The sequence below is a fragment of the Bombina bombina genome, chromosome 1 (genome assembly GCF_027579735.1).
Source record: "Bombina bombina isolate aBomBom1 chromosome 1, aBomBom1.pri, whole genome shotgun sequence".
Lineage (NCBI taxonomy): Eukaryota > Metazoa > Chordata > Amphibia > Anura > Bombinatoridae > Bombina > Bombina bombina.
This window is the reverse complement of record NC_069499.1, coordinates 171,335,994-171,363,308: the sequence shown is the minus strand read 5'-3', so window position 1 is coordinate 171,363,308 and position 27,315 is coordinate 171,335,994. Positions and strand designations below refer to the sequence as shown.

Here is a 27,315-nt window from a genome sequence, read left to right as displayed (position 1 = left end):
ATTGGTCTGAAGGTTCCTTCTTTCTTGGGAACCACAAACAGATTTGAGTAAAACCCTTGTCCGTGTTCCGACCGCGGAACCGGGTGGATCACTCCCATTAGTAAAAGATCTTGTACACAGCGTAGAAACGCCTCTTTCTTTATCTGGTTTGTTGACAACCTTGAAAGATGAAATCTTCCTTTTGGAGGAGAAGCTTTGAAGTCCAGAAGATATCCCTGAGATATGATCTCTAACGCCCAGGGATCCTGGACATCTCTTGCCCAAGCCTGGGCGAAGAGAGAAAGTCTGCCCCCCACTAGATCCGTTTCCGGATTGGGGGCCCTCACTTCATGCTGTCTTAGGGGCAGCAGCAGGTTTTCTGGCCTGCTTGCCCTTGTTCCAGGTCTGGTTAGGTTTCCAGCCCTGTCTGTAGCGAGCAACAGTTCCTTCCTGTTTTGGAGCAGAGGAAGTTGATGCTGCTCCTGCCTTGAAGTTACGAAAGGCACGAAAATTAGACTGTCTAGCCCTTGGTTTGGCTCTGTCTTGAGGCAGGGCATGGCCCTTACCTCCAGTAATGTCAGCGATAATTTCTTTCAAACCGGGCCCGAATAATGTCTGCCCCTTGAAAGGTATGTTAAGCAATTTAGATTTAGAAGTCACATCAGCTGACCAGGATTTAAGCCACAGCGCTCTGCGCGCCTGAATGGCGAATCCGGAGTTCTTAGCCGTAAGCTTAGTTAAATGTACTACGGCATCAGAAATAAATGAATTAGCTAGCTTAAGGACTCTAAGCTTGTCTGTAATCTCATCCAACGTAGCTGAGCTAATGGTCTCTTCCAGAGACTCAAACCAGAATGCCGCCGCAGCCGTGACAGGCGCAATGCATGCAAGGGGTTGCAATATAAAACCTTGTTGAACAAACATTTTCTTAAGGTAACCCTCTAACTTTTTATCCATTGGATCTGAAAAAGCACAGCTATCCTCCACCGGGATAGTGGTACGCTTAGCTAAAGTAGAAACTGCTCCCTCCACCTTAGGGACCGTCTGCCATAAGTCCCGTGTGGTGGCGTCTATTGGAAACATTTTTCTAAATATAGGAGGGGGTGAGAAAGGCACACCGGGTCTATCCCACTCCTTATTAACAATTTCTGTAAGCCTTTTAGGTATAGGAAAAACGTCAGTACACGTCGGTACCGCAAAATATTTATCCAGCCTACATATTTTCTCTGGGATTGCAACCGTGTTACAATCATTCAGAGCCGCTAATACCTCCCCTAGTAACACACGGAGGTTCTCAAGCTTAAATTTAAAATTTGAAATGTCTGAATCCAGTTTATTTGGATCAGATCCGTCACCCACAGAATGAAGCTCTCCGTCTTCATGTTCTGCAAATTGTGACGCAGTATCAGACATGGCCCTAGTATTATCAGCGCACTCTGTTCTCACCCCAGAGTGGTCGCGTTTACCCCTAAGTTCTGGCAATTTAGATAAAACTTCAGTCATAACATTAGCCATGTCTTGCAAAGTGATTTGTAAGGGCCGCCCTGATGTACTTGGCGCCACAATATTACGCACCTCCTGAGCGGGAGATGCAGGTACTGACACGTGAGGAGAGTTAGTCGGCATAACTTCCCCCTCGTTGTCTGGTGAAATTTTCTTGACATGTACAGATTGGCTTTTACTTAAAGTAGCATCAATGCAATTAGTACACAAATTTCTATTGGGCTCCACATTGGCCTTTGAACATATTGCACAAAGAGATTCCTCTGTGTCAGACATGTTTAAACAAACTAGCAATTAGACTAGCAAACTTGGAAAATACTTTTCAAATAAATTTACAAGCAATATAAAAAACGTTACTGTGCCTTTAAGAAGCACACAAAACTGTCACAGTTGAAATAACAATGAACCGGATTAGTTATAATAACCAAATTTTTACATTAAATGCATTAATTTAGCAAAGGATTGCACCCACTAGCAAATGGATGATTAACCCCTTAATACCAAAAAACGGATAACAAATAAAAATATATACGTTTTTATCACAGTCAAAGCACAGTCTCACAGGTCTGCTGTGAGTGATTACCTCCCTCAAAACTAGTTTTGGAGACCCCTGAGCTCTGTAGAGACGTCCTGGATCATGCAGGGAGAACAAGGAAGACTTGTGACTGAATTTCTACTGCGCAGTAAAGCGCCAAAATAGGCCCCTCCCACTCATAATACAACAGTGGGGAAGCTCAGTAAACTGATTTTATTCAAAACAAACGACAGCCATGTGGAAAAATAATGCCCATAAAACTTTTCACCAAGTACCTCAGAGAAAAAAACGATTAACATGCCAGTAAACGTTTTAAATATAAATATATGAAATGTTATTAAAAAGCCTGTTGCTAGTCGCTTTCACTGCAGAAAAGGCTATAAGTTATATGTATACAGTATTTTCTTAGTGAAGTGCCATTCCCCAGAAATACTTCAGTGCCAACATACATACATATCAGCCTGATACCAGTTGCTACTACTGCATTTAAGACTGTACTTACATTACATCGGTATTAGCAGTATTTTCTCAGTCAATTCCATTCCTTAGAAAATAATATACTGCAACATACCTCCTTGCAGGTGAACCCTGCCCGCTGTCCCCTGTTCTGAAGTTACCTCGCTCCTCAGAATGGCCGAGAACAGCAAATGGATCTTAGTTACGTCCGCTAAGATCATACACAAACTCAGGTAGATTCTTCTTCTAATGCTGCCTGAGAAAAAACAACACACTCCGGTGCTTTTTAAAATAACAAACTTTTGATTGAAGAAATAAAAACTAAGTTTAACAACCATAGTCCTCTCACACGTCCTATCTATTAGTTAGGTGCAAGAGAATGACTGGGTATGACGTAGAGGGGAGGAGCTATATAGCAGCTCTGCTTGGGTGATCCTCTTGCACTTCCTGTTAGGGAGGAGTTATAATCCCATAAGTAATGGATGACCCGTGGACTGACTACACTTAACAGGAGAAATATATATTGGTATTCTTTAATGGTTGAAATTCAACCCGCAACAATCAGATATATTATATTGTGAGTCTCATAACAGACTCCAGCAAATGAAGTCTGAGGCCCATTTATCAAGCTCCGAATGGAACTTGAGGGCCCGTGTTTCTGGCGAGTCTAAAGACCGCTGCTATATAACCCTGTTCGCCAGCTTAGAGCAGGCGGACAGAGATCGCCACAATTCAACCCGATCAAGTACGATCGGGTTGATTGACACCTCCATGCTGACAGCTGATTGGCCACGACTCTGCAGAGGACGGTGTTGCACCAGCAGCTAACAAGAGCTGCTGGTGCAATGCTGAATACGGAGAGCGTATTGCTCTCCGCATTCAGCAAGGTCTGTTGGACCTGATCCGCACTGTCGGATCAGGCTCGACAGACCTTTGTTAAATAGGCCTCCATGAATCTAGAATATTGAGCACTACAGTTTATTTGGAATATTGTTATATAGTATTTATAGTGGATTATCTTCCGGTGTTAGTTATAAATAGAACGTCAGTTTCCAACAAATGTTCATGATAGTCCATCAATTAAAAGCTTTTCAAAAGTATTTGTGGCATGAAAGCTCCCCCTATACCTTTCATGGCGACATTTCAGACAAAAAGCTTTTACACGGATTTTTGTCTTTTTAACGTCTACTTCTTGAACCTCTGGAAAACGAATGTTTGCCTGTTTCTATTGGCTTTTCTTACCTGTCTACATGTGGGGGGTTTTCAGTATAAAAACATATCTATAAAAAGCTGAATAAAAAAAAATCTCTTTGTAAAAAAGCAAAACATTTTATCCATTGTAAAGAGACTTTAAACATGCAGCCAGGATGTCCACAGATTACTTTTCTTCTCAGTTGATGAAATTTTGCCATAAAGATTATGGGGAAATCCCAAGAGATCAAAGTAAAGCAAAGTGTGAACTCAGCACTAGACATGTGCGATTCGGTTCGGTTCGATTCGGAAATTCGGCAAATTCGGAGATTCGGATCGAACCGAATCTCCGAATTAAAATAGTGCCGAATTTACCGAATAAATTCGAATAACTTCGGATTTATTTGGATTTATTCGGTAGATTCGGATGGCCATGGATTACACTAGTATTGTACAGTATATTAGGTTAATGTACAGTACATAATACTAGTCTAATCCCACCTAACACTTACTGAAATTCCGAATTTCCGAACCGAACCGAATCGAACCGAATCCAGCCGAATTTATTCGAATCCGAATGAATCCGAAACAAATCCGAACCGAATTTATTCGAATCCGAATGAATCCGAAACAAATCCGAACCGAATTGATTCAAATTTTTCCGAATTCGAATCGCTACGAACCGAAATTCGAAAAAATCCGAATCGATCCAAACCGAACCAAATTTTTTCGCCATGCACATGTCTACTCAGCACTGATTATGCTGAATGGTTGTTCTTTTTACCATGCAGATTACCATACAAAGAGTAGCTGAAGAATAACTGCTCACCTAACACCTACAATTTTTGAGGTTTAATATTTTACTTTTTTACATAGAGATGGTCATGTGATATTTTTCTAGTCGGCATTTTGCTGCATTCCTTTAACTATTGTAAGGTCAAATATCCAGGTCTTCAAGCCATGTACACCAACTTCAACCAGTATACAAACTGACCAATACCGCATTTGTCACATTACTGCTATCGCTATTGTTTAGACAACCTGTTAAAAGGTGAACATATTCCAAGTTTGGTATAAAATTGCATTTATACCTGTTCATTATGTAAAGGAGCAAGGGGAGTAGTTTAGCCTAGGCCAGCTAGGCCTGTGCCTAGGGCAGCAGAATTTTAGGGGGCTAGCAAATTTTGTAGAACAGCTTGGTTTCATGGTGTCTTGCCACTTTTATGTGCACCATGGGATACAAATGGTTTATAACTGGTTTAAAGGGGGTTGACAAAAGCTTTTACATGCTTTTCTGTGCAACTGTTTGGAATGATTGAATAATTAAATTCTCAGTACATTTATGAGAAACATATTTGAAATAAATATGAGCTATAATGAGTGGAGGTGGGAAGTTTGGGGGGCAGCAGATTTCTCAGTGGCTAGGACAGCACAAACCCAAAATACGCTGCTGGAAGGAGCTGTACGTTACATGATCCACTGGCAATATTTACATATATTTAAAAATTTTAAATATTTTTATAAAATTTTAACATTTGATGTCCAAGTAGCAAGTTATACAAGGAAAATTCTGTCATTGAATGAATTGTATATATATATATAACATAGTTATAATAGATAGGGATCTATAATCTTAGAAGCCAAATAAAAATATACTGCCACTATGTATGTATTTAATATGATGTTTCTATTGATTCCTTTCAGGAAATATGTGAAAATCCCCAGTTTATCATAGGTGGCGCAAACAGAACTGACATCTGCCAAGGAGATTTAGGTATTTATATATTATTATGTTATTTAATTATAATTTATATATTTGATTTATTACAATTTACATTGGTTACTGCTAAGATTATACCATAGTGTAATACATCTTCAACATCTGGCATATTATATACTTTTATGCTCAAATGTGATTAAAAATAGAATGGGGACGATATGTTTCTAGTTGTTGACACTATTTTAGGAAAAATTGTATTATAAGCACAGTGCCTTAAAGATATATGAAACCCCACATTTTCCTTTCATGATTCATATATAACATGCAATTTTAAACAAGTTTCTAATTTACTTGTAAAATCACATTTTCTTTGTTCCTTTGGTATCTTTTTGTTGAAAAGCAGAGATGTGTGCTCGGGAACATGCACGTGTCTGGAGTACTAGGTGGCAGCATTATTTCCTGCCATGTAGTGCTTCAGACAGCTACCTAGGTATTTCTTCAACAAATAAACTTTTTTTTAAAAAAAAAAATTGTATGCTCTAAGAAATTTTGGGGTCTCATATCTCATATCCATGTAAAACATTTTTTAAACAAATATGTTTTTTTTTAATTCAAACATTTTTAATGTATCCTGTATTATTATTTGCCAAATTAGTTTAGACAAATTTAATTAATCTGAATGTGCATACAGGACAAAATTATTTATGTCTTCAGGCTTACAAGCTCTTATGATTTATGGTAAGGTAGATTTCACTCTTTTACTTTCTTTTTGCCAGAGAACCTCAGGGTGTTCAGTATTAATTCTAGGAAAGAATCCCCTACAAACAATGTGTGCTTGTTATTTTTTGGTAAAGCTGCACCCTGTGAATTAGAGGAGGGTTGTTCATAGGAATAATTATGACAAATGCCACAGATTAGTTCTAAATCCCCATATAAAATCAATACTTAGACAAGAGTGGGTCATTGGATTTTGTGCATGTAAAATGTTATTGCTCTCCAAGATGAATTTTTGCCAGTTCTCTCCTGTTTGAAATTTATTGGCATATTGTTCTTTTTACAAGGACTATTGATCACCCTGATTTATTGTTATTTTGTTTTGCTTTATCTGTCTTGATTTCAAAATATTTCAAATATAAATTTAGATGCTATTAAAAAAACATAGCTCTGTAATAGCCTGTCCCAATGTTTGCAGATGTATCACATTTAAATTACTATTATTTAGTGACAAATTGAGATAAGTGACTGCTTACAGCTAATCCCAATTAAAAACCTATTAGGGAGCATCTGTACCCAGACAAACTAAAATATTACTATTATCTGTATCAATTATATACCAGTGTAACTGCCCAGTACCGTTAAAGGGACAAAATTTAAATGCATATAGATGAATTACATCCTTGAATAGAAACATATTTGCAATATACAATGTATTTTCAGAAATGTATCTAGTAAAAGTTATCACTGTTTTAGTGTTAACATTTTTCTCTGCATGTGCACGTGAAGCATAGCTAGATATTCTCAGTGCACCAGCATTTTAAATACTGCAGCTGCTCAGAGCACCAGTGGGGCTTGTTTCATGTCAGCAATTAACAAATTTAATCATTACCAGATGGCACAAGCAACTTAGGCTCTCTTAGCAAGGCTGTGTTTAAAATGCTGGTGCACGGTGCATACTTAAATACACTTTTGAAACAGCTATAGCTTTTATTAGAAACATGCTTGCTAATCCATGTATATTGAAAAAATGTTTCTATTCAAAACTGAAATGCATCCTTGTGGATTCCAATTATGGCTGGAATGTCCCTTTAAACAAGACTTACTACTGACACATTTATTATGAAAAACTAAGGCTTTAGTTAAGTACATTTATCAATAAATGATATGGTTTCTCCATAAAATGCCAAGCAAACTCACACTATGGCTGAAAGAGAAAGTATTTAAAGACCTTTAAAAGGTCTGTTTTCTTTAGAAAAAAGGCGCTTAAGAGGTGACATGATTACTTTATATAAATATATTCAAGGCCCATATACAGAGATGGCAGAAGCGCTGTTTATTCCAAGAAAATTGTTTGTGACCAGAGGTTACAATTTAAGGTTGGAGGAAAGGAGATTTAATCTCCTGCAACGGAAATGTTTTTTCACTGTAAGAGCAATTAAATTGTGGAACTCATTACCAAAGGAGGTAGTGAATGCCAATACCCTAGATACATTTTAAAATTATTTGGATACATTTCTGTCTATAAACTCATGGATATGATTGCTAGTATTAAATGGGTCACCTTTTAGTGGGATTATTTAAGTTTAACTGGAGCTTTTTGTATATATTTTAGATTTGTATAGGTTGAACTCGATGGACTTCGGTCTTTTTTCAACCTCATCTACTATGTACTATGTTAAATCCTTCAAATATATAATTTAACAACATATAATTTTATGAAGTGCTGTGACTTGTAGAAGGGACAGTTTACTCTAATATTTTCTCCCTTTTAATGAGTTCTCAATTATATTTTTTACCTGATGGAATGTATTAAATTGTTTACAAATAGCTCCTTTGCCTTTATTTTCTTATTTGAAATAGCTGATTTTCCCTATTATATCCCCTCCCATACTAAACATTGCTGAACTTAAATTCTGATTTAAAAAAAAAAAAAAAAACATGCAAATAAGGTTTAGTTAAAAAAAAAAATACCCCCAATAGAGGGCTGTCACAGAGTAGTACTAAAATGTTAATTTTACATTGTTCTTGCTAAATTTTACATTGTCCTCGCCGGCATGGAGAGAATTCACGCAAAATCTTTGGAATTTTTTTTAGACCTTGTATTGTAATGTAGGAGTCGCTGTTTCACATGAAGAACACTACATAGAAACATGAACATTTCTCAAGATAAAATTTGTGTTTTCTAAAAAATGTTTAAGGGTCTCATTGTACCAATGAGATTTCTTAGAATATCTGCCTCAGCAGCGAGGTTTTGAATATTAGGCTGTAAGTATTGACTTTTGAGTTAAAGGGACAGTCAACACTACAAATAATGTTGCTCATTTATTATACAGACTAACACTATCCCCCGGAGCTTTTTTTCCTTCATGCAGGCAAAAATGATTTTGTTTTGAAGCACTGGCCGTTTTAAAATGGCCGCCTTATTCTTTCTACTCGTGATGTCACTATTTCCCTGGCCTTGTGGATATGGTTCTGGGCTTTGTGTCATGCATGATGAGTCACGTTTGTGCACAGTGTTTCGCATATTGCAGGTTGAGGGCTCATTTCTAACTCCGGTGTTGTGATAGATCCCATTGCAGGGCAAATTGCCTGGCACTGTCTAAGATCTCTTCAAACGTGTTGCCTAAAATAAGAAATGCTAACTTATGTCACTAGTTCTGTTATCTATCAGTATAGTATCAGAATAGTGCTAGCAACAAGTAGTCCATACTTACAAGTGTATGCACTAGGGGCAGCCTGCGTGACAGAAGCCGAAGTTAGCATTTCTTATTTTGGCAACACGTTTGGGGAGATCTCGGACAGACAGTACCATGCAATTTGCCCTTCAATGTGATCTATCACAACACCGGAGTTAGAAATGAGCCCTGAATTTGCAAATGTGCATGTGTAAAAAACTGTTCATGAGCGTGACTCATTGCGCACAACACTAAGCCCAGAACCATATCCACAAAGCCAGGGAAATAGTGACATCATGAGTAGGAGGCATAAGGCACCATTTTAAAATGGCCAGTTCTTCAAAACAATATAATTTTTGCCTGCATGGAGAAAAAAACCTCCTGGGGACACTGTATAATAACTGAGCAAGGATTACAAATGTCCCTTTAACATTAATAAAGAAGATGAGGAATCCTTTGTGTAAATTACAGATAAGACCATGAGGTATTCTCTCCCTTCAAGATCAGCTCACTGTATTGGTTTGTGGTTTCAGTTAGCAGAAATAACTATTTCATATACAAAATAATACCTAAAGGAACAATTTCCCATACATTATAAACTCTGCAGCTGGTAGAACAGGTGATTGGAAACACATTAAGGAGAAATCAATTTTACAGTACACTGTTCCTTTAACGAAAAATAAAAAATACATATGCAAATAGGTATTTAGCACAAATTCATAATTTACTCTTCAGTTTATAATTTATCTTACAATTTATTATTTCATTTGCTTTAATATATATATATATATATATATATATATATATATATATATTTAATTATTATGATAAAATGGGATTTTAGTTACATAATACTTTGTATCTCTTTCTTATGACTTAATTTCTTTTTTTTTCAGGAGACTGCTGGTTTTTGGCAGCTATCGCTTGTTTAACTCTCCATGAAAAACTACTTTTTCGTGTTATACCTCCAGAGCAAAATTTCACAGATAATTATGCTGGGATATTTCATTTTCAGGTGCTTATTTATTGGCATTTTTATAATTAATGAACACATATGGAAAAAGTGATGAATGCTAATAGAGTCATAATTGTATAACATTAAAGGGACAGTCTACACCTTAGTCATTTTAAAGTCTTACATTAGATTAAGCTGCATGTAGTCTCCTGCACCTCTTTCTATAGCATGCAGCAGTAACAGTAAAAAAGTTATTTTAAAATGAATATTGTTTCTGGACAGTTTGAAATGGCTGCCAAGCTCCACCCACTGATGACATCACAATCTGGGCTGCATCTATGCATTCTGCTGAATAGCATTGACAGTCTGTTGAATCTAACTAGTGAGCCTTTTGTGATTGAAAGCAATATACAGCCCAGATCATGATGTCATCAGTTGGTGGAGCTTTACAGCCATTTTAAACTGGCCAGAAAGAGATGACTAAGGTTTATATTGTCCCTTTAATAATATACATTCAAATACAAATTGTGATACATTTCTACCATGATTTACTCATCTACAAATCCCTAGAACTGACTTGAATAACTTTTGAAATTATGACTGTTTCCTACATGGGTGGAATCATCTGTAGTTTTTGAGGGTTGATAGAAACATTGAAACCAGTGAGCAGAACTAACAGATATGTACTACTGTGATTTCAAGAAGAATCTCTTGATTAGCATTGTAATTACAGAAATGCTATATTCAAACATAAGAGCACATTTTGATTAAGATTTTAAGTTTGTTTGTAAAGTGCAAAGTGCCATAGAATAAAAAAAAGATCAATTAACATTTTTACCATATATTGTTTGCAAACAAAAGACATTGTTTATTATAATTTAGAGAAAACCAAAAAATATATATCCATAAAGAAATGGCTGAACATATATATGAATACTGTTAAAAAAAATAGATAAGCGCCTCCCAGAAAAAGTGAAATATGAGCAGATTTTTTATGTATTTTGAGTAGTTTTGTGATTATATAGTTAATATTAAGATCAAAATATGTAACATTAATAACTAATAATACTAATTAAATGCTAAATAATGATTTTACTGTCAGAGTTCTCATTTGTACATAAAAAATTTTTTAAAAAAAAACAGAGAAATTAATTTCTGTACTAGCTTTATGAAAATTCAGATCCTAAACTCTGCTCCTCAATACTGCATGAAGATCATCTGGAAAAACTGCATAATCGTACCAAGGACTATTCATTCTTCATTAGCAGCTAAAGTTTCACATTTTTTGAGGGGGTATAAGGGTAATCAAATCCATTTTTTTGTACATATGAACCACACACACAAACATGCTGCATGATTTGTAAGTTTGCTTTGTAAGTTTAGTGATTCATATATGTGCTATAATATATGAGAATTAGATATATTAACTTTTATTCATGCATGTGCTGTAACCCCTTAATGACTGCGACATACAATGTACAGTGGGTATTTAAAAGAATCCCCCCCCCCCCCTTGAAAATAATCAATTTTTTTTTTTTTGCTTTGCAGCCTGAAATAAAGACAGAGTTTTTGTTTATCTCAGTGCAACTTATAACATCCAAGTGAAAGATATAACACCAACATGTCAGGCACAAATTCAATTCAAAAACAGAATCACTGATTTGGAAAAAGTATCACTCCCTTGTGTCAATATTTTGTTGAACCACCTTTTGCTTTAATTACAGCCTTTAGTCTGTTGGGATATGTCTATACTAACTTTGCACATCTAAACTGTGCAATATTTGCCCACTCTTCTTTGCAGAACTGCTCCAGTTCCGTTACATTTGATGGTGACCATTTGTGGACTGCAGTTTTCAAGTCATGCCACAGATATTCAGTGGGGTTTACATCTGGGCTTTGACAAGGCCATGCAAGAGCATTCAAATGTTTCTCCTTCAACCACTGTGTGGTCATTTTTGCTGTGTGTTTTGGGTCATTTTCATGTTGGAAGGTAAACCTTCTTCCCATTGACAACTTCCTGGCAGAGGGCAGCAGATTTTCCTCAAGAATTTGACAGTATTTTGCCCCATCCATTATTCCTTCTATCCTGACAAGTGCTTCAGTGCCTGCTGCAGAGAAACACCTCCATTACAGGATATTACTACCTCCATGCTTTACTGTAGGTATTGTGTTATTTGGATGGTGAGCTGTATTGGATTTCATTCAGACATATAATTTGGCCAAATTATTCAATTTTAGTCTCTTGTGACCATAACACCTTTTTCCATGTGGCATAAGAATTTCCTAGATGTGTTATGGCAAAGCTCAGTCGTAAGTGCATGTGGCCTTTCTTGAGGAATGGCTTTTTTTCTTGCAACCCTCCCATACAAGCCACATTTGTGGAGAATTCATGATATTGTTGTCACATGCACACAATGACCACTCTTTGTCATAAATTCCTGCGATTGCTTCATAGTTGCTGTGGGCCTCTTTGTAGCCTCTCTGACCAGTTTCCTCCTAGCTCTTTCATCCAGTTGGAGCGACGTCCTGATCCAGAGAGGGTCTGTGTTGTACCAAATACCTTCCACTTCTTAATAATAGACTTCACTGTGCTTCTAGGCATTGATACAGCCTTTGATATTTTCTTGTATCCATCTCCTGACTTGTGCCTGTCCTCAACTTTGTCCGGAGATCTTTTGACAGTGCCTTGCCACTCAAAGTTGATTGTTTGCTTCAGTTGCACTACAAGGGACTGAGATCCTCCAGGAAAGCTCTTTTCATGCTGAGCTAATCAATATACCCACACCTGATCACAGTTGAAGGTCAAATGGTTTTGTTTGTGCCGTTGAGATGGTGATTAGCTACACCTGACTGAGTGTATAAGTAATTTTAAGAGGGGATGATCCTTTATCCAACTCAGTCAATCTGTTTTTGAATTGTCTTTATTTTTGCCTGACATGTTGATGTTATATCTTTCACTTGGATGTTATAAGTTGCACAGAGTAATTACAACTGGCTAAACAAAAACTGTGTCTGTCTTTATTTCAGGCTGCAAAGCAACAAAATTTGATTATTTTCAAGGGGGGTGATTCTTTTCAATACCGACTGTACGTTGACGGCTATTAAGGGTTTTCTTGTTTAGAATAGCACAAGTTCCACCACAAGCGGCAGGATGATGCTATTATACCCTGCCACTACCCTTCTGGTCACCAAACATAGGCCTAGATTTGGAGTTCGGCGGTAGCCGTCAAAACCAGCGTTAGAGGCTCCTAACGCTGGTTTTGGGCGCCCGCTGGTATTTGGAGTCAGTGATTAAAGGGTCTAACGCTCACTTTACAGCCGCGACTTTTCCATACCGCAGATCCCCCTACGCCATTTGCGTAGCCTATATTTTCAATGGGATCTTTCTAACGCTGGTATTTAGAGTCGTTTCTGAAGTGAGCGTTAGAGCTCTAACGACAAAACTCCAGCCGCCTGAAAATAGCAGGAGTTAAGAGCTTTCTGGCTAACGCCGGTTCATAAAGCTCTTAACTACTGTGCTCTAAAGTACACTAACACCCATAAACTACCTATGTACCCCTAAACCGAGCTCCCCCCACACCGCCGCCACTCGATTAAAATTTTTAACCCCTAATCTGCCGACCGCCACCTACGTTATATTTATGTACCCCTAATCTGCTGCCCCTAACCCCGCCGACCCCTGTATTACATTTATTAAACCCTAACTTGCCCCCCACAACGTCGCCGCCAGCTACTTAAAATAATTAACCCCTAATCTTCCGACCGCAAATCGCCGCCACCTACGTTATCCCTATGTACCCCTAATCTGCTGCCCCTAACATCGCCGACCCCTATATTATATTTATTAACCCCTAATCTGCCCCCCTCAATGTCGCCGACACCTGCCTACACTTATTAACCCCTAATCTGCCGAGCGGACCTGAGCGCTACTATAATAAATGTATTAACCCCTAATCCGCCTCACTAACCCTATCATAAATAGTATTAACCCCTAATCTGCCCTCCCTAACATCGCCGACACCTAACTTCAATTATTAACCCCTAATCTGACGACCGGAGCTCACCGCTATTCTAATAAATGTATTAACCCCTAAAGCTAAGTCTAACCCTAACACTAACACCCCCCTAAGTTAAATATAATTTTTATCTAACGAAATAAATTAACTCTTATTAAATAACTTATTCCTATTTAAAGCTAAATACTTACCTGTAAAATAAATCCTAATATAGCTACAATATAAATAATATTTTAGGATTAATATTTATTTTACAGGCAACTTTGTAATTATTTTAACCAGGTACAATAGCTATTAAATAGTTAAGAACTATTTAATAGTTACCTAGTTAAAATAATAACAAAATTACCTGTAAAATAAGTCCTAACCTAAGATATAATTAAACCTAACACTACCCTATCAATAAAATAATTAAATAAACTACCTACAATTACCTACAATTAACCTAACACTACACTATCAATAAATTAATTAAACACAATTCCTACAAATAAATACAATTAAATAAACTAGCTAAAGTACAAAAAATAAAAAAGAACTAAGTTACAGAAAATAAAAAAATATTTACAAACATAAGAAAAATATTACAACAATTTTAAACTAATTACACCTACTCTAAGCCCCCTAATAAAATAACAAAGCCCCCCAAAATAAAAAATTCCCTACCCTATTCTAAATTAAAAAAGTTACAAGCTCTTTTACCTTACCAGCCCTGAACAGGGCCCTTTGCGGGGCATGCCCCAAGAATTTCAGCTCTTTTGCCTGTAAAAAAAAACATACAATACCCCCCCCCCAACATTACAACCCACCACCCACATACCCCTAATCTAACCCAAACCCCCCTTAAATAAACCTAACACTAAGCCCCTGAAGATCTTCCTACCTTGTCTTCACCATCCAGGTATCACCGATCCGTCCTGGCTCCAAGATCTTCATCCAACCCAAGCGGGGGTTGGCGATCCATAATCCGGTCCAGAAGAGGCTCCAAAGTCTTCCTCCTATCCGGCAAGAAGAGGACATCCGGACCGGCAAACATCTTCTCCAAGCGGCATCTTCGATCTTCTTCCATCCGGAGCGAAGCGGCAGGATCCTGAAGACATCCAGCGCGGAACATCCATCCGGACCGACGACTGAAGACGAATGACTGTTCCTTTAAGGGACGTCATCCAAGATGGCGTCCCTCGAATTCCGATTGGCTGATAGCATTCTATCAGCCAATCGGAATTAAGGTAGGAATTTTCTGATTGGCTGATGGAATCAGCCAATCAGAATCAAGTTCAATCCGATTGGCTGATCCAATCAGCCAATCAGATTGAGCTCGCATTCTATTGGCTGTTCGAAGAAGATCGAAGATGCCGCTTGGAGAAGATGTTTGCCGGTCCGGATGTCCTCTTCTTGCCGGATAGGAGGAAGACTTTGGAGCCTCTTCTGGACCGGATTATGGATCGCCAACCCCCGCTTGGGTTGGATGAAGATCTTGGAGCCAGGACGGATCGGTGATACCTGGATGGTGAAGACAAGGTAGGAAGATCTTCAGGGGCTTAGTGTTAGGTTTATTTAAGGGGGGTTTGGGTTAGATTAGGGGTATGTGGGTGGTGGGTTGTAATGTTGGGGGGGGGGGGTATTGTATGTTTTTTTTTACAGGCAAAAGAGCTGAAATCCTTGGGGCATGCCCCGCAAAGGGCCCTGTTCAGGGCTGGTAAGGTAAAAGAGCTTGTAACTTTTTTAATTTAGAATAGGGTAGGGAATTTTTTATTTTGGGGGGCTTTGTTATTTTATTAGGGGGCTTAGAGTAGGTGTAATTAGTTTAAAATTGTTGTAATATTTTTCTTATGTTTGTAAATATTTTTTTATTTTCTGTAACTTAGTTCTTTTTTATTTTTTGTACTTTAGCTAGTTTATTTAATTGTATTTATTTGTAGGAATTGTGTTTAATTAATTTATTGATAGTGTAGTGTTAGGTTAATTCTAGGTAATTGTAGGTAGTTTATTTAATTATTTTATTGATAGGGTAGTGTTAGGTTTAATTATAACTTAGGTTAGGATTTATTTTACAGGTAAATTTGTTATTATTTTAACTAGGTAACTATTAAATAGTTCTTAACTATTTAATAGCTATTGTACCTGGTTAAAATAAATACAAAGTTACCTGTAAAATAAATATTAATCCTAAAATAGCTATAATATAATTATAATTTATATTGTAGCTATATTAGGATTTATTTTACAGGTAAGTATTTAGCTTTAAATAGAAATAAGTTATTTAATAAGAGTTAATTTATTTAGTTAGATTTAAATTATATTTAACTTAGGGGGGTGTTAGTGTTAGGGTTAGACTTAGCTTTAGGGGTTAATCCATTTATTAGAATAGCGGTGAGCTCCGTTCGGAAGATTAGGGGTTAATAATTGAAGGTAGGTGTCGGCGATGTTAGGGAGGGCAGATTAGGGGTTAATACTATTTATGATAGGGTTAGTGAGGCGGATTAGGGGTTAATAACTTTATTATAGTAGCGCTCAGGTCCGCTCGGCAGATTAGGGGTTAATAAGTGTAGGCAGGTGTCGGCGACGTTGTGGGGGGCAGGTTAGGGGTTAATAAATATAATATAGGGGTCGGCGGTGTTAGGGGCAGCAGATTAGGGGTACATAGGGATAACGTAGGTGGCGGCGGTTTACGGAGCGGCAGATTAGGGGTTTAAAAAAATATGCAGGGGTCAGCGATAGCGGGGGCGGCAGATTAGGGGTTAATAAGTGTAAGGTTAGGGGTGTTTAGACTCGGGGTACATGTTAGAGTGTTAGGTGCAGACGTAGGAAGTGTTTCCCCATGGGAAACAATGGGGCTGCGTTAGGAGCTGAACGCTGCTTTTTTGCAGGTGTTAGGTTTTTTTTCAGCTCAAACAGCCCCATTGTTTCCTATGGGGGAATCGTGCACGAGCACGTTTTTGAGGCCGGCCGCGTCCGTAAGCAACTCTGGTATCGAGAGTTGTATTTGCGGTAAAAATGCTCTACGCTCCTTTTTTGGAGCCTAACGCAGCATTTGTTTGAACTCTCGATACCAGAGTTAATTTTATGGTGCGGCCAGAAAAAAGCCCGCGGAGCGTTAACAGCCCTTTTACCGCCGAACTCCAAATCTAGGCCATAGTGCATAATGAAATCCCCATAGAAAGGCCAGTGACGTACAGGGTAGGTTGCATGCCGTAAGGGGGTAATATATGAGTATTCATTATATTAAGTGCCTTGAGTACTCAACCCCCCCCTTCCCAGCTATTAACTGCCTCTTCATAGGTTTTACATTACATAATAACAAGAAATAGTGCAGTAGACAGTTCATTGCAGACACAGTATAAACATTCATAAGATTTTCACTGCACATCTCTCCTTAAACCAGCCACAAAATAAATTGTAAATCTGTTTCTGAGGTTAGGGCATCTAAGTCTGAGAAAATTAAAACGCAAAAATATTACCTTCTTTGATGTTGAGACTGTAAAGTACAGCAGGGTGTGGTTTTATCCAATACAATTTAGCAAAATCTCATCATTGTAAGTACATAACCAATAAGGATACATTTCTTCACCGTTGCTGAATGCAGTTAATACCTCATTAAGTATTTTTGTTCTTTTCTTGCAGTTCTGGCGTTATGGTGATTGGGTTGATGTGGTCATTGATGACTGTTTGCCAACGTTTAACAACCAACTGGTGTTTACCAAGTCTTCCCAGCGTAATGAGTTTTGGAGTGCACTTCTGGAAAAGGCCTATGCAAAGTAATATGGAGTTTTGCTTATTAAATAATTTTCTAGTAGTAAAATTATTTATAGTTAATAATCTTATATTTTGCAGTGAATGTATATAATATTTAAATATGCCTTTTTTAATATGCATGCAGACATTACAGTAGTTGCCAATATTTATACTTCATTGACCAAATTTTGAATAAAATGTATTTATTCAAATAGTAACACTTGTGATGTCTAAAATATTTAATTCATGTCATACATTATATATTTAAAAGCGTTACTATTTGAATAGTAATTATGTTTTCTTTCATGTAATTGGCAAGAGTCCATGAGCTAGTGAGGTATGGGATAGCAATACCCAAGATGTGGAACTCCACGCAAGAGTCACTAGAGAGGGAGGGACAAAATAAAAGCAGCCATTTTGCTGAAAAAAAATAATCCATAACACAAATATAAATTTATTCTCAAAAAATAAAAATAAAAACTTTAATATAGCTGGCGGCGGGGTTCGGGAGCGGCGGTTTAGGGGTTAATAACTTTATTAGGTGGCGGCAGGGTCCGGGAGCGGCGGTTTAGGGGTTAATGCATTTTTTATTGTTAGGATAGTGAGGGGGGATAGCGGATAGAGGGTTAGACGTGTCGGGCTATGTTTGGGAGGCGTGTTAGACAGTACAGGAGATTTAATACTTTAGTCAGGTTTTGTAGGCGCCGGCAGTTTCTAAAGTGCCGTAAGTCACTGGCGACTCCAGAAATTTTGTACTTACGCAGATTTCTGGACATCGCTGGTTTGTGAGACTTACGGCACTTTAGCCTCTGACAGCGCCGTATATAGGATAGCTCGAGTTGCGAGCTGAAACTGCGGGCAGGGGGGTTCCCTCGCTTGCGCCGCAAACTACGATCTTTATCAGATCGCGCCCATTGATTTCAGTTGGTAAAATATCTTTCCTCACCTGAAAGTAGATTTCTATAAGAAAACATTACTTAAAATAAAAATAACATTTTCCTGTATTTGAAGACTATTGGAATGTAAAATATTTACAGTAAATACATAGTAAAACACATTATTAAGTATTATATAATCATTATATATATATATATATTAGCTGTTGCCCGCGGCTTCGTTCACATGGATTTTGTGATTTGGTACAATTGTTTTTAAAAGAAACATGAGTTTTTTGTCCAAAATCTTCTAAATATAATTTACAGGTTGATGTCTTAACATAATAAGCAATGCATATTGCAGACGTTAGTCGGGCGTATTGGCTACAAAACACAGATAGCTGTTCCTTTGAAATGCATCCAGGAACTTTTTAGTGTTGTAATTACAAACAGAGAATGAGACAGACAAAACACAATCACTCACAAAGAAGTGTGCCCTCACATGTGTGCATGTTCGGGTTGCACACTCGCTGTTATGAACTTCATGAGTTTTCATTAATTCTCTGTGTTTCTTGTACATGGGCATCAATCAGCTAAGTTGTGGGCGGGGCGTCCGGCACATAAAAAATATGCGAAAAACCCGACCACTCACAACAACATGTGCCCTCACGTGTGTGCCCATTCGGGTTGCACACAGGCTGATATTAACTTTGTGAGATTTTGTTAATTCTCAGTGTTCTCGTACATGGGCATCAATCAGCTAAGTTGTGGGTGGGGCACATTAAAATATGTTATTATTATTCTGTTTATAATATTGTAATATTAATTAATTGTAATTATTTATTATAACGCAACTGTCAGATGTGAAAAATATTCTGTTTACAATTAGTTTAATATTAAATTGTAATTATATATTATGACTATACGGTCAGACGTGAAGAAAGAGTATTCATTTTTTTAGTGATAGCCATATCTTGAGAACTACTGACGTCAGGAGTAAGAAATTTGGTAGGTAAATTTACTTTATAATAAAGATTTAAATTTCTAATTTTTACTTTTTCTTACATCTTTTTTTGAGATATAGATATCCTCATAAATCACCCCTCCCCTTTTCACCCCCCTTAAGTGCATTTTCGGGAAATGGTAAAACAAGTGTTTGGTTATTTTTTAAAGGAGAATCTAAAAAACAATGTTCACGTCTGTATACATGTTTGCTTTTTGAGATATAGGTATCCTTATAAAAAAATTCACCCCCCTTTTTCACATCCTTAGGAACGTAATTTCCAAAAATCCTTCCTTAGTGGGTGCCTACGTCATAAAAACAATGTACCTTCCAAATTTAACGTTCCTAGGTTAAACGGTTTGAGGTGGGAGTTGATAAATCAGTCAGTCAGTCAGGACTTCTTTTAGTTTTATATATATATATATTCACAGAGGCTGGTGCACTCGCGCAAACAGGTGTCCAGTTGCCAGGGTGCTAAATGCAGGTAGAGATAAAGGTAATAGAAGACAGCACAAGGATAAGCAATAGAAGCTTTTATTTACGTGACGTTTCGGGGACAGCTCGCCTTCATCAGACCAACAATAAAATGTGACAAGCAAACATTTATACCCTCTAAGACGCTCCCCCAGTGAACAGAAATTGCGCCAAAAGCGGTTGTCAAGGCAACCATACACTGTTTACACCAAAATACATACACACCCAAATACAAGTTAATTAGTATCAGATACAATGTACTCAATCTATCCCAGAACTTCCACCTCAATCTAAGTGAACATATAACATTAAAAAGTACAAATTACAAGACAAAGTCATGGACATAACTTGCTGCTAGAAGGAAAAAAGAAAGAAAAAGGGAGAAATTACATAGCAATGATAAAAGCATAGCAGTAATCTAAATATACATCATGATATAAATATAAATATATACACATGCCAATTTGTAATTTGACCAGAGGAATAGTAGTGCAGGAAATAGGAAATACAACATAATGTGCACTAAATAAATTGGCACTTAATCAATTGGAGAGTGAAACATACTGCATAAAGTAGGATCAAATAACCATGCAGGATGCGATAAACATGCTAATAATATTCGTAGCACTGAGGACAATGAAACAAGGTTACACCTATTTCCAGCATTAAGCATAATAAAGCAACATCAGTGGAGATTACAGATATGCCTATCTCCCCCTAACACATCTATAACTCTGATCACACAGCAGAGCGCTATTCCCAAGAACGTACCGTGTATAGTAACAGTCCAAAACAGCAGCACCGTGTGTCTAGAGGTGTCGATACAAATGCACTAACCAGAGCAACAGTGTGGGAGGGCTGTAAGTAGTCCTGTCATGCCAGCTGATGTCAGTCAACGAGCCAGAGGTATCTGATAGGTCAGGGGGGGGCGCCTCTATGTGGTTTGTAATAGGAGAAAAGATATATACTGTTCAACCTTTAAACTCCCTAGTGGAACAGTGTCAGCACAACAGGCTGCAATCAATGGGAAAGATATACAGTTACAGTGAATAGTCATTGGGAAAATGTAATACGTAGTCAGGGAAGGGACAAGTCCGACTGTACAAAGTGTCAATGTAAGAACCACCATATAAGGTGTAGCCAGCAGATATATGTGAATAATGAGTAGACAGTCAGGCTGTAATGTATGCACATAATGAACACAATGAATAAGCTGCACACACAACGTACAGCAGAGCCATTTACAGTAAGGAGTATGTGAGAGAAGCACATTGCAAAAGGCGACAGGGGCAAAAAATATAGGATGTATTATAAAAGCTGTAGTGTGCATGCTGTACTAAATATCTATAAATCTGTATAAGTATATACAACAAGTCAAAGGCTACAATGAGCGGGGCCCAGAATAAGGCTAGTGGACTCAGTCATAGGGGTGTGGGACGCTATGTCCCACTAAGCTTTAATTTGGTCTAATGTCATAATAAATGTATACTTATAAGTACATAGTAAGAGCACTGCTATGAGCTAGCCACTATGATAAAGTTACCCAGCCTGGACAACAGCTAATGATAAACAGCAAAAAACAGGCTTACAGTGACCAAAGTCCGTATGGTGTTCAAACATCCCAGGTAGGGGAGTATGTACCCAACAGATATATGTAAAATAGAATAACATGAAATACAATAAAATAAAATGGTCAAACATACTTATAGAAAGCAGTGCCAATCGTTACCCATATTCAGTCCTTTAGGGTGGATGGGATCCAGTTTGTAGATCCATCCTGCTTCCTTCTGTAGTAGGAGTTTGTGCCTGTCACCACCCCTCCTAAGCGGGGGGTATACGGTCGATGAACATGAATCTGAGATCCTTGACTGTATGTCCCTGTCCCATGAAGTGCCTAGCAACCGGCTGGTCACTTTTCCCTTTGTCAATTGCCACCCGTATGGCACTTCTATGGTTAGCCATATGGTTTTTTTATATTGTCATCAGTCTTGCCGATATAGAATAGTCCACAAATATAGTTCAGCATGTATATGAAAAACTTTGTGGTGCAGTTAAGATGGTGTTTGATTGCATACCTTTGGTTGTTATGGGGATGCCTAAAGTGGCTGCCCTGCAGCATAGTGTTGCAGGTAGTGCAGCTAGGGCACTTGAAAGAATCAAGTCATGTAGAGACAGTTACACTGTCAGTGCTGTAGTTCCTAATGGGGTCTGTTACCATTAGGATATCCCTCAAGTTCCTGCCCCGTCTGTATTCAATTCTCGGTGGATCATGCTTAATATAGGGCAGTGTCATATCAGTACTCACTATTTCCCAGTGTTCCTTGAGAGTGGTACCCAGTCCCCTAGTTTTAAGGGTAAAGGTAGTGATGAAGTTGGTCCTTGGAGGTTTAAAAGTAGGTACTTCCCTGTCTAATGGTGTCTCGCCAGTACCACCAGTTGCTGCCAGTCTGGAAGACATAATCGTGCCCTTATCATAACCTCTAGCAGCAAATTTGCGTTCCATTTCATCAAGTTGTAGTTGACAACGTGTGTCCAAAGTGTTGTTGCATACCACTCTAAATATTTGGGCCTTTGGTATCGCTTTGATAAGTGACCGTGGGTGTCAGCTGGAGGCATGGAGGATAGAGTTTCTGTCAGTTTCTTTTTGTAGAGTGTAGTGCTCAGAGCTGCTCCCTCCTTGAAGATCCTGAGGTCCAAGAAGTCAACCTGTTGACAGCTGGCACACACCTTTAATTTTACCGGTTCATTCAGTGCATTCAGGTGGTTGGTCCAGTTCATCAGGGATTCTTCAGTGCCCCTCCAGATAAGGAGAATATCATCAATGTACCTCTTGTAGTGCAGGACTTGTGTCTGTTAATATACCTTAAAGATATTTTTTTCGATGTGCTCCATAAATAAGTTAGCAAATGCCGGAGCCATATTGGAGCCCATGGCTGTACCGGTCAGCTGTAGATAGAAACTTTTCTCAAATTTGAAGTAGTTCAACTTTAAGCATAGGGTCTGGAGTTCCACAATAAATTCCGGAGGTGGACCCATGTAGGGGTATCTGTTCAAGCATTGGGATATGATCTGAATACCAGATTCTTGTGGGATTATTGTATAAAGGCTGGTAACGTCCATGCTAGCCAAAATGTCATTTACCTCTGGCCACTTACGTGGACTCTTTACTACAGCCTTTTGTACTCAACATGCAATCATACCTACAGGATTCCCTGTCTCTTATTGACATACGCTCTTGGGTGAATGAAATCGGGCCTGATGACATTTTGACTAGCATGGACATTACCAGCCTTTATACAATAATACCACAAGAATCTGGTATCCAGATCATATCCCAATGCTTGAACAGATACCCCTACGTGGGTCCACCTCCAGAATTTATTGTGGAACTCCTGACCCCTACTTCAAATTTGAGAAAAGTTTCTATCTACAGCTGACTGGTACAGCCATGGGCTCCAATATGGCTCTGGCATTTGCTAACTTATTTATGGAGCACATCGAAGAAAATATCTTTAAGGTATATGAACAGACATGAGTCTTGCACTACAAGAGGTAAATTGAAGATATTTTCCTTATCTGGAGGGGCACTGAAGAATCCCTGATGGACCCATGGTCTCTCATCAAAGCGATATCAAAGACCCAAATGCTTCGGGTGGTACACAACAACACTTCAAACGCACGTTGTCAACTACAACTTGATGAAATGGAACGCAAATTTGCTGCTAGAGGTTATAATAAGGTCACGATTATGTCTTCCAGACTGGCAGCAACTGGTGGTACTGGCGAGACACCATTAGACAGGGAAGTACCTACTTTAAAACCTCCAAGGACCAACTTCATCACTATCTTTACCCTTAAAACTAGGGGACTGGGTACCACTCTCAAGAAACACTGGGAAATAGTGAGTACTGATATGACACTGCCCTATATTATGCATGATCCACCGAGAATTGTATACAGACAGGGCAGGAACTTGAGGGATATCCTAATGGTAACAGACCCCATTAGGAACTACAACACTGACAGTGTAACTGTCTCTACATGACTTGGTTCTTTCTAGTGCCCTAGCTGCACTACCTGCAACACTATGCTGCAGGGCAGCCACTTTAGACATCCCCATAACAACCAAAGGTATGCAATCAAGCACCATCTTAACTGCACCATGAAATTTGTCATATATATGCTGAACTGTATTTGTGGACTATTCTATATCGGCAAGACTGATGAAGATATAAAAAAACATATGGCTAACCATAGAAGTGCCATACTTCATGGGACAGGGACATACAGTGAAGGACCTCAGATTCATGCTCATCGACCGGATAACCCCTGCTTAGGAGGGGTGGTGACAGGCACAAACTCCTAGTACCGAAGGAAGCAGAATGGATCTACAAACTGGATACCATCCACCCTAAAGGACTGAATATGGGTAACGATTGGCACTGCTTTCTATAAGTATGTTTGACCATTTTATTTTATTGTATTTCATGTTATTCTATTTTACATATATCTGTTGGGTACATACTCCCCTACCTGGGATGTTTGAACACCATACGGACTTTGGTCACTGTAAGTCTGTTTTTTGCTGTTTATCATTAGCTGTTGTCCAGCCTGGGTAACTTTATCGTAGTGGCTAGCTCATAGCAGTGCTCTTACTTTGTATTTATAAGTATACATTTATTATGACATTAGGCCTAATTGGAGCTTATTGGGACATAGCGTCCCATACCCCTATGACTGAGTCCACTAGCCTTATTCTGGGCCCCGCTCATTGTAGCCTTTGACTTGTTGTATATACTTATACGCGCAGATTTATAGATATTTAGTACAGCATGCACACTACAGCTTTTATAATACATCCTATATTTTTTGCCCCTGTCGCCTTTTGCAATGTGCTTCTCTTGCATGCTGGCTCTCACATACTCCTTACTGTAAATGGCTCCGCTGTATGTTGTGTGTGTAGCTTATTCATTGTGTTCATTATGTGCATACATTACAGCCTGACTGTCTACTCATTATTCACATATATCTGCTGGCTACACCTTATATGGTGGTTCTTACATTGACACTTTGTACAGGCGGACTTGTCCCTTCCCTGACTACTTATTACATTTTCCCAATGACTATTCACTGTAACTGTATATCTTTCCCATTGATTGCAGCATGTTGTACTGACACTGTTCCACTAGGGAGTTTAAAGGTTGAAAAGTATATATATATTTTCTCCTATTACAAACCATATAGAGGCGCGCCCCCCTGACCTATCAGATACCTCTGGCTCATTGACTGACAGCAGCTGGCGTGACAGGACTACTTACAGCCCTCCCACACTGTTGCTCTGGTTAGTGCATTGTATCCACACCTCTAGGTACGTTCTTGGGAATAGCGCTCTGCTGTGTGATCAGGGTTATAGATGTGTTAGGGGGAGATAGGCATATCTGTAATCTACACTGATGTTGCTTTATTATGCTTAATTCTGGATATAGGTGTAACCTTGTTTCATTGTTCTCAGTGCTACGAATATTATTAGCATGTTTATCGCATCCTGCATGGTTATTTGATCCTACTTTATGCAGTATGTTTCACTCTCCAATTTATTTAGTGCACATTATGTTGTATTTCCTATTTGGTGTACTGATATTCCTCTGGTCACATTACAAATTGGCATGTGTATATATTTATATTTATATCATGATGTATATTTAGATTACTGCTATGCTTTTATCATTGCTATGTCATTTCTCCCTTTTTCTTTCTTTTTTCTTTCTTTTTGCTCTGTGCTAGCAGCAAGTTATGTCCATGACTTTGTCTTGTAATTTATACTTTTTAATGTTATATGTTCAATTAGATTGAGGTGGATGTTCTGGGATAGATTGGGTATATTGTATCTGATACTAATTAACTTGTATTTGGGTGTGTATGTATTTTGGTGTAAACAGTGTATGGTTGCCTTGACAACCGTTTGTGGCGCAATTTCTGTTCACTGGGGGAGGGTCTAAGAGGGTATAAATGTTTGCTTGTCACATTTTATTGTTGGTCTGATGAAGGGGAGCTGTCCCCGAAACATCACATAAATAAAAGCTTCTATTGCTTATCCTTAAGCCCAGCGAGTGCTGTCTTCTATTACCTTTATATATATACATCAATGTCCCAGCGGGATAAGCACAGTCTTTCTTATGTATAACTGCCAGGGTGCACATCAAAAGAACAGCATAGTAGCAGAGGAAAAGATAGGCACTCTCTTTTTTGTATAACCTTTATTAAATCAGACTAAAAATGGCATAACGTTTCGGGATTCTTACAATCCCTTTGTCAAATGCCAAAAATATGATCCACCGCAGTTAATCTAAAAACATATGTTTACCTGAACCACCAGCTCTGTATAAATGCACCTCTGGAGACCACGAACTCCACAGGCGTCCCACACGTGTGATGTCATCACGTGACGTCTCTCATGCACGTACCGACATGGAGGACGGTTAACTAGGTAACAGAACAAACAAAGCAGACGCTATACCTCATGCACATGTGCTAATACGCACGCATCCCCATTGGCATCGTCAACCCTCATGACAACGTCACAAATGTGACGCCCCAGAAGGGAGGCGGAGACCAATGTAAGAACGGGTGCCATAGTAACATGTCACATTCACCCTGATCTTAACAGATAAGCATATCAAAACTTTACATATATATCTAACAAACAGCATTGTTACATATCCAATTAACCATACGGATTGACACTATAATGAAAATGGTAAAATACTGTTTTAACCTCACATTATATTTTATACTATACATCCCTTGTCAGATAATAGCAGATTCACAAAAAATGTAATTAGAACACATTAAGAGCTATGCAAGAGTAGGAATATCTAGTAAATTAACAAACTATCTGAATATAATTTATTTTCATACTTAACCCCTAGTATAATCTCAATACAGATATCAAACTGAACCAAAAGAACTGTCCCTATAACTTTAGGACTATCTTCAATGCCAATTAAAGAATGGTAGAAACCAGTGAGATTCTACTAGATCAAACAATCATGCTGGTATGTCCATACAGTTATATAAATTAGAAGTCCAATACATTTTAAGCTAGAGTTCAATGTTAGAATTGTACATTTTTGGGATTTGAATATCTTTAAAGTAATGGAAGAGAAGAAATGTAGGTTTGGCACTTCATTATATAGTAAATACAGACCATAATTCATTACTATTTGCCACTATCTTCCACCCTTATCACCAGAAGAAAAGTGTAGTCACCTTTCAACTCACTCGAGTGATACGTAATAACAGTGAGCATTCTATTATGTTAGTACAACTCGATGAGATAGCCAAGAAACTAATGGCAAGAGGATACAACACATAGTTGGTTATTGATACCAAGGAGAATTTACTAAGGAAACCTAAGGGACAATTACGGGAGAAGAAAATGGATCAACATACCTCAGTTAATTTTGTAATGACCTATGGAG

At 38.1% G+C, this 27,315-nt stretch overlaps 1 protein-coding gene across 1 annotated transcript in view; it reads left to right on the top strand.

The window, feature by feature from the left end:
* Positions 1-27,315, top strand: part of CAPN3 (calpain 3) — a 337,900-nt gene that overhangs the window by 79,036 nt on the left and 231,549 nt on the right. Inside the window, exons 2-4 of the mRNA XM_053697721.1 lie at positions 5,369-5,438; positions 9,673-9,791; positions 17,372-17,505. Of these exons, the coding sequence (XP_053553696.1) occupies positions 5,369-5,438; positions 9,673-9,791; positions 17,372-17,505 (323 nt within the window). The remainder of the gene's footprint in view (positions 1-5,368; positions 5,439-9,672; positions 9,792-17,371; positions 17,506-27,315) is intronic.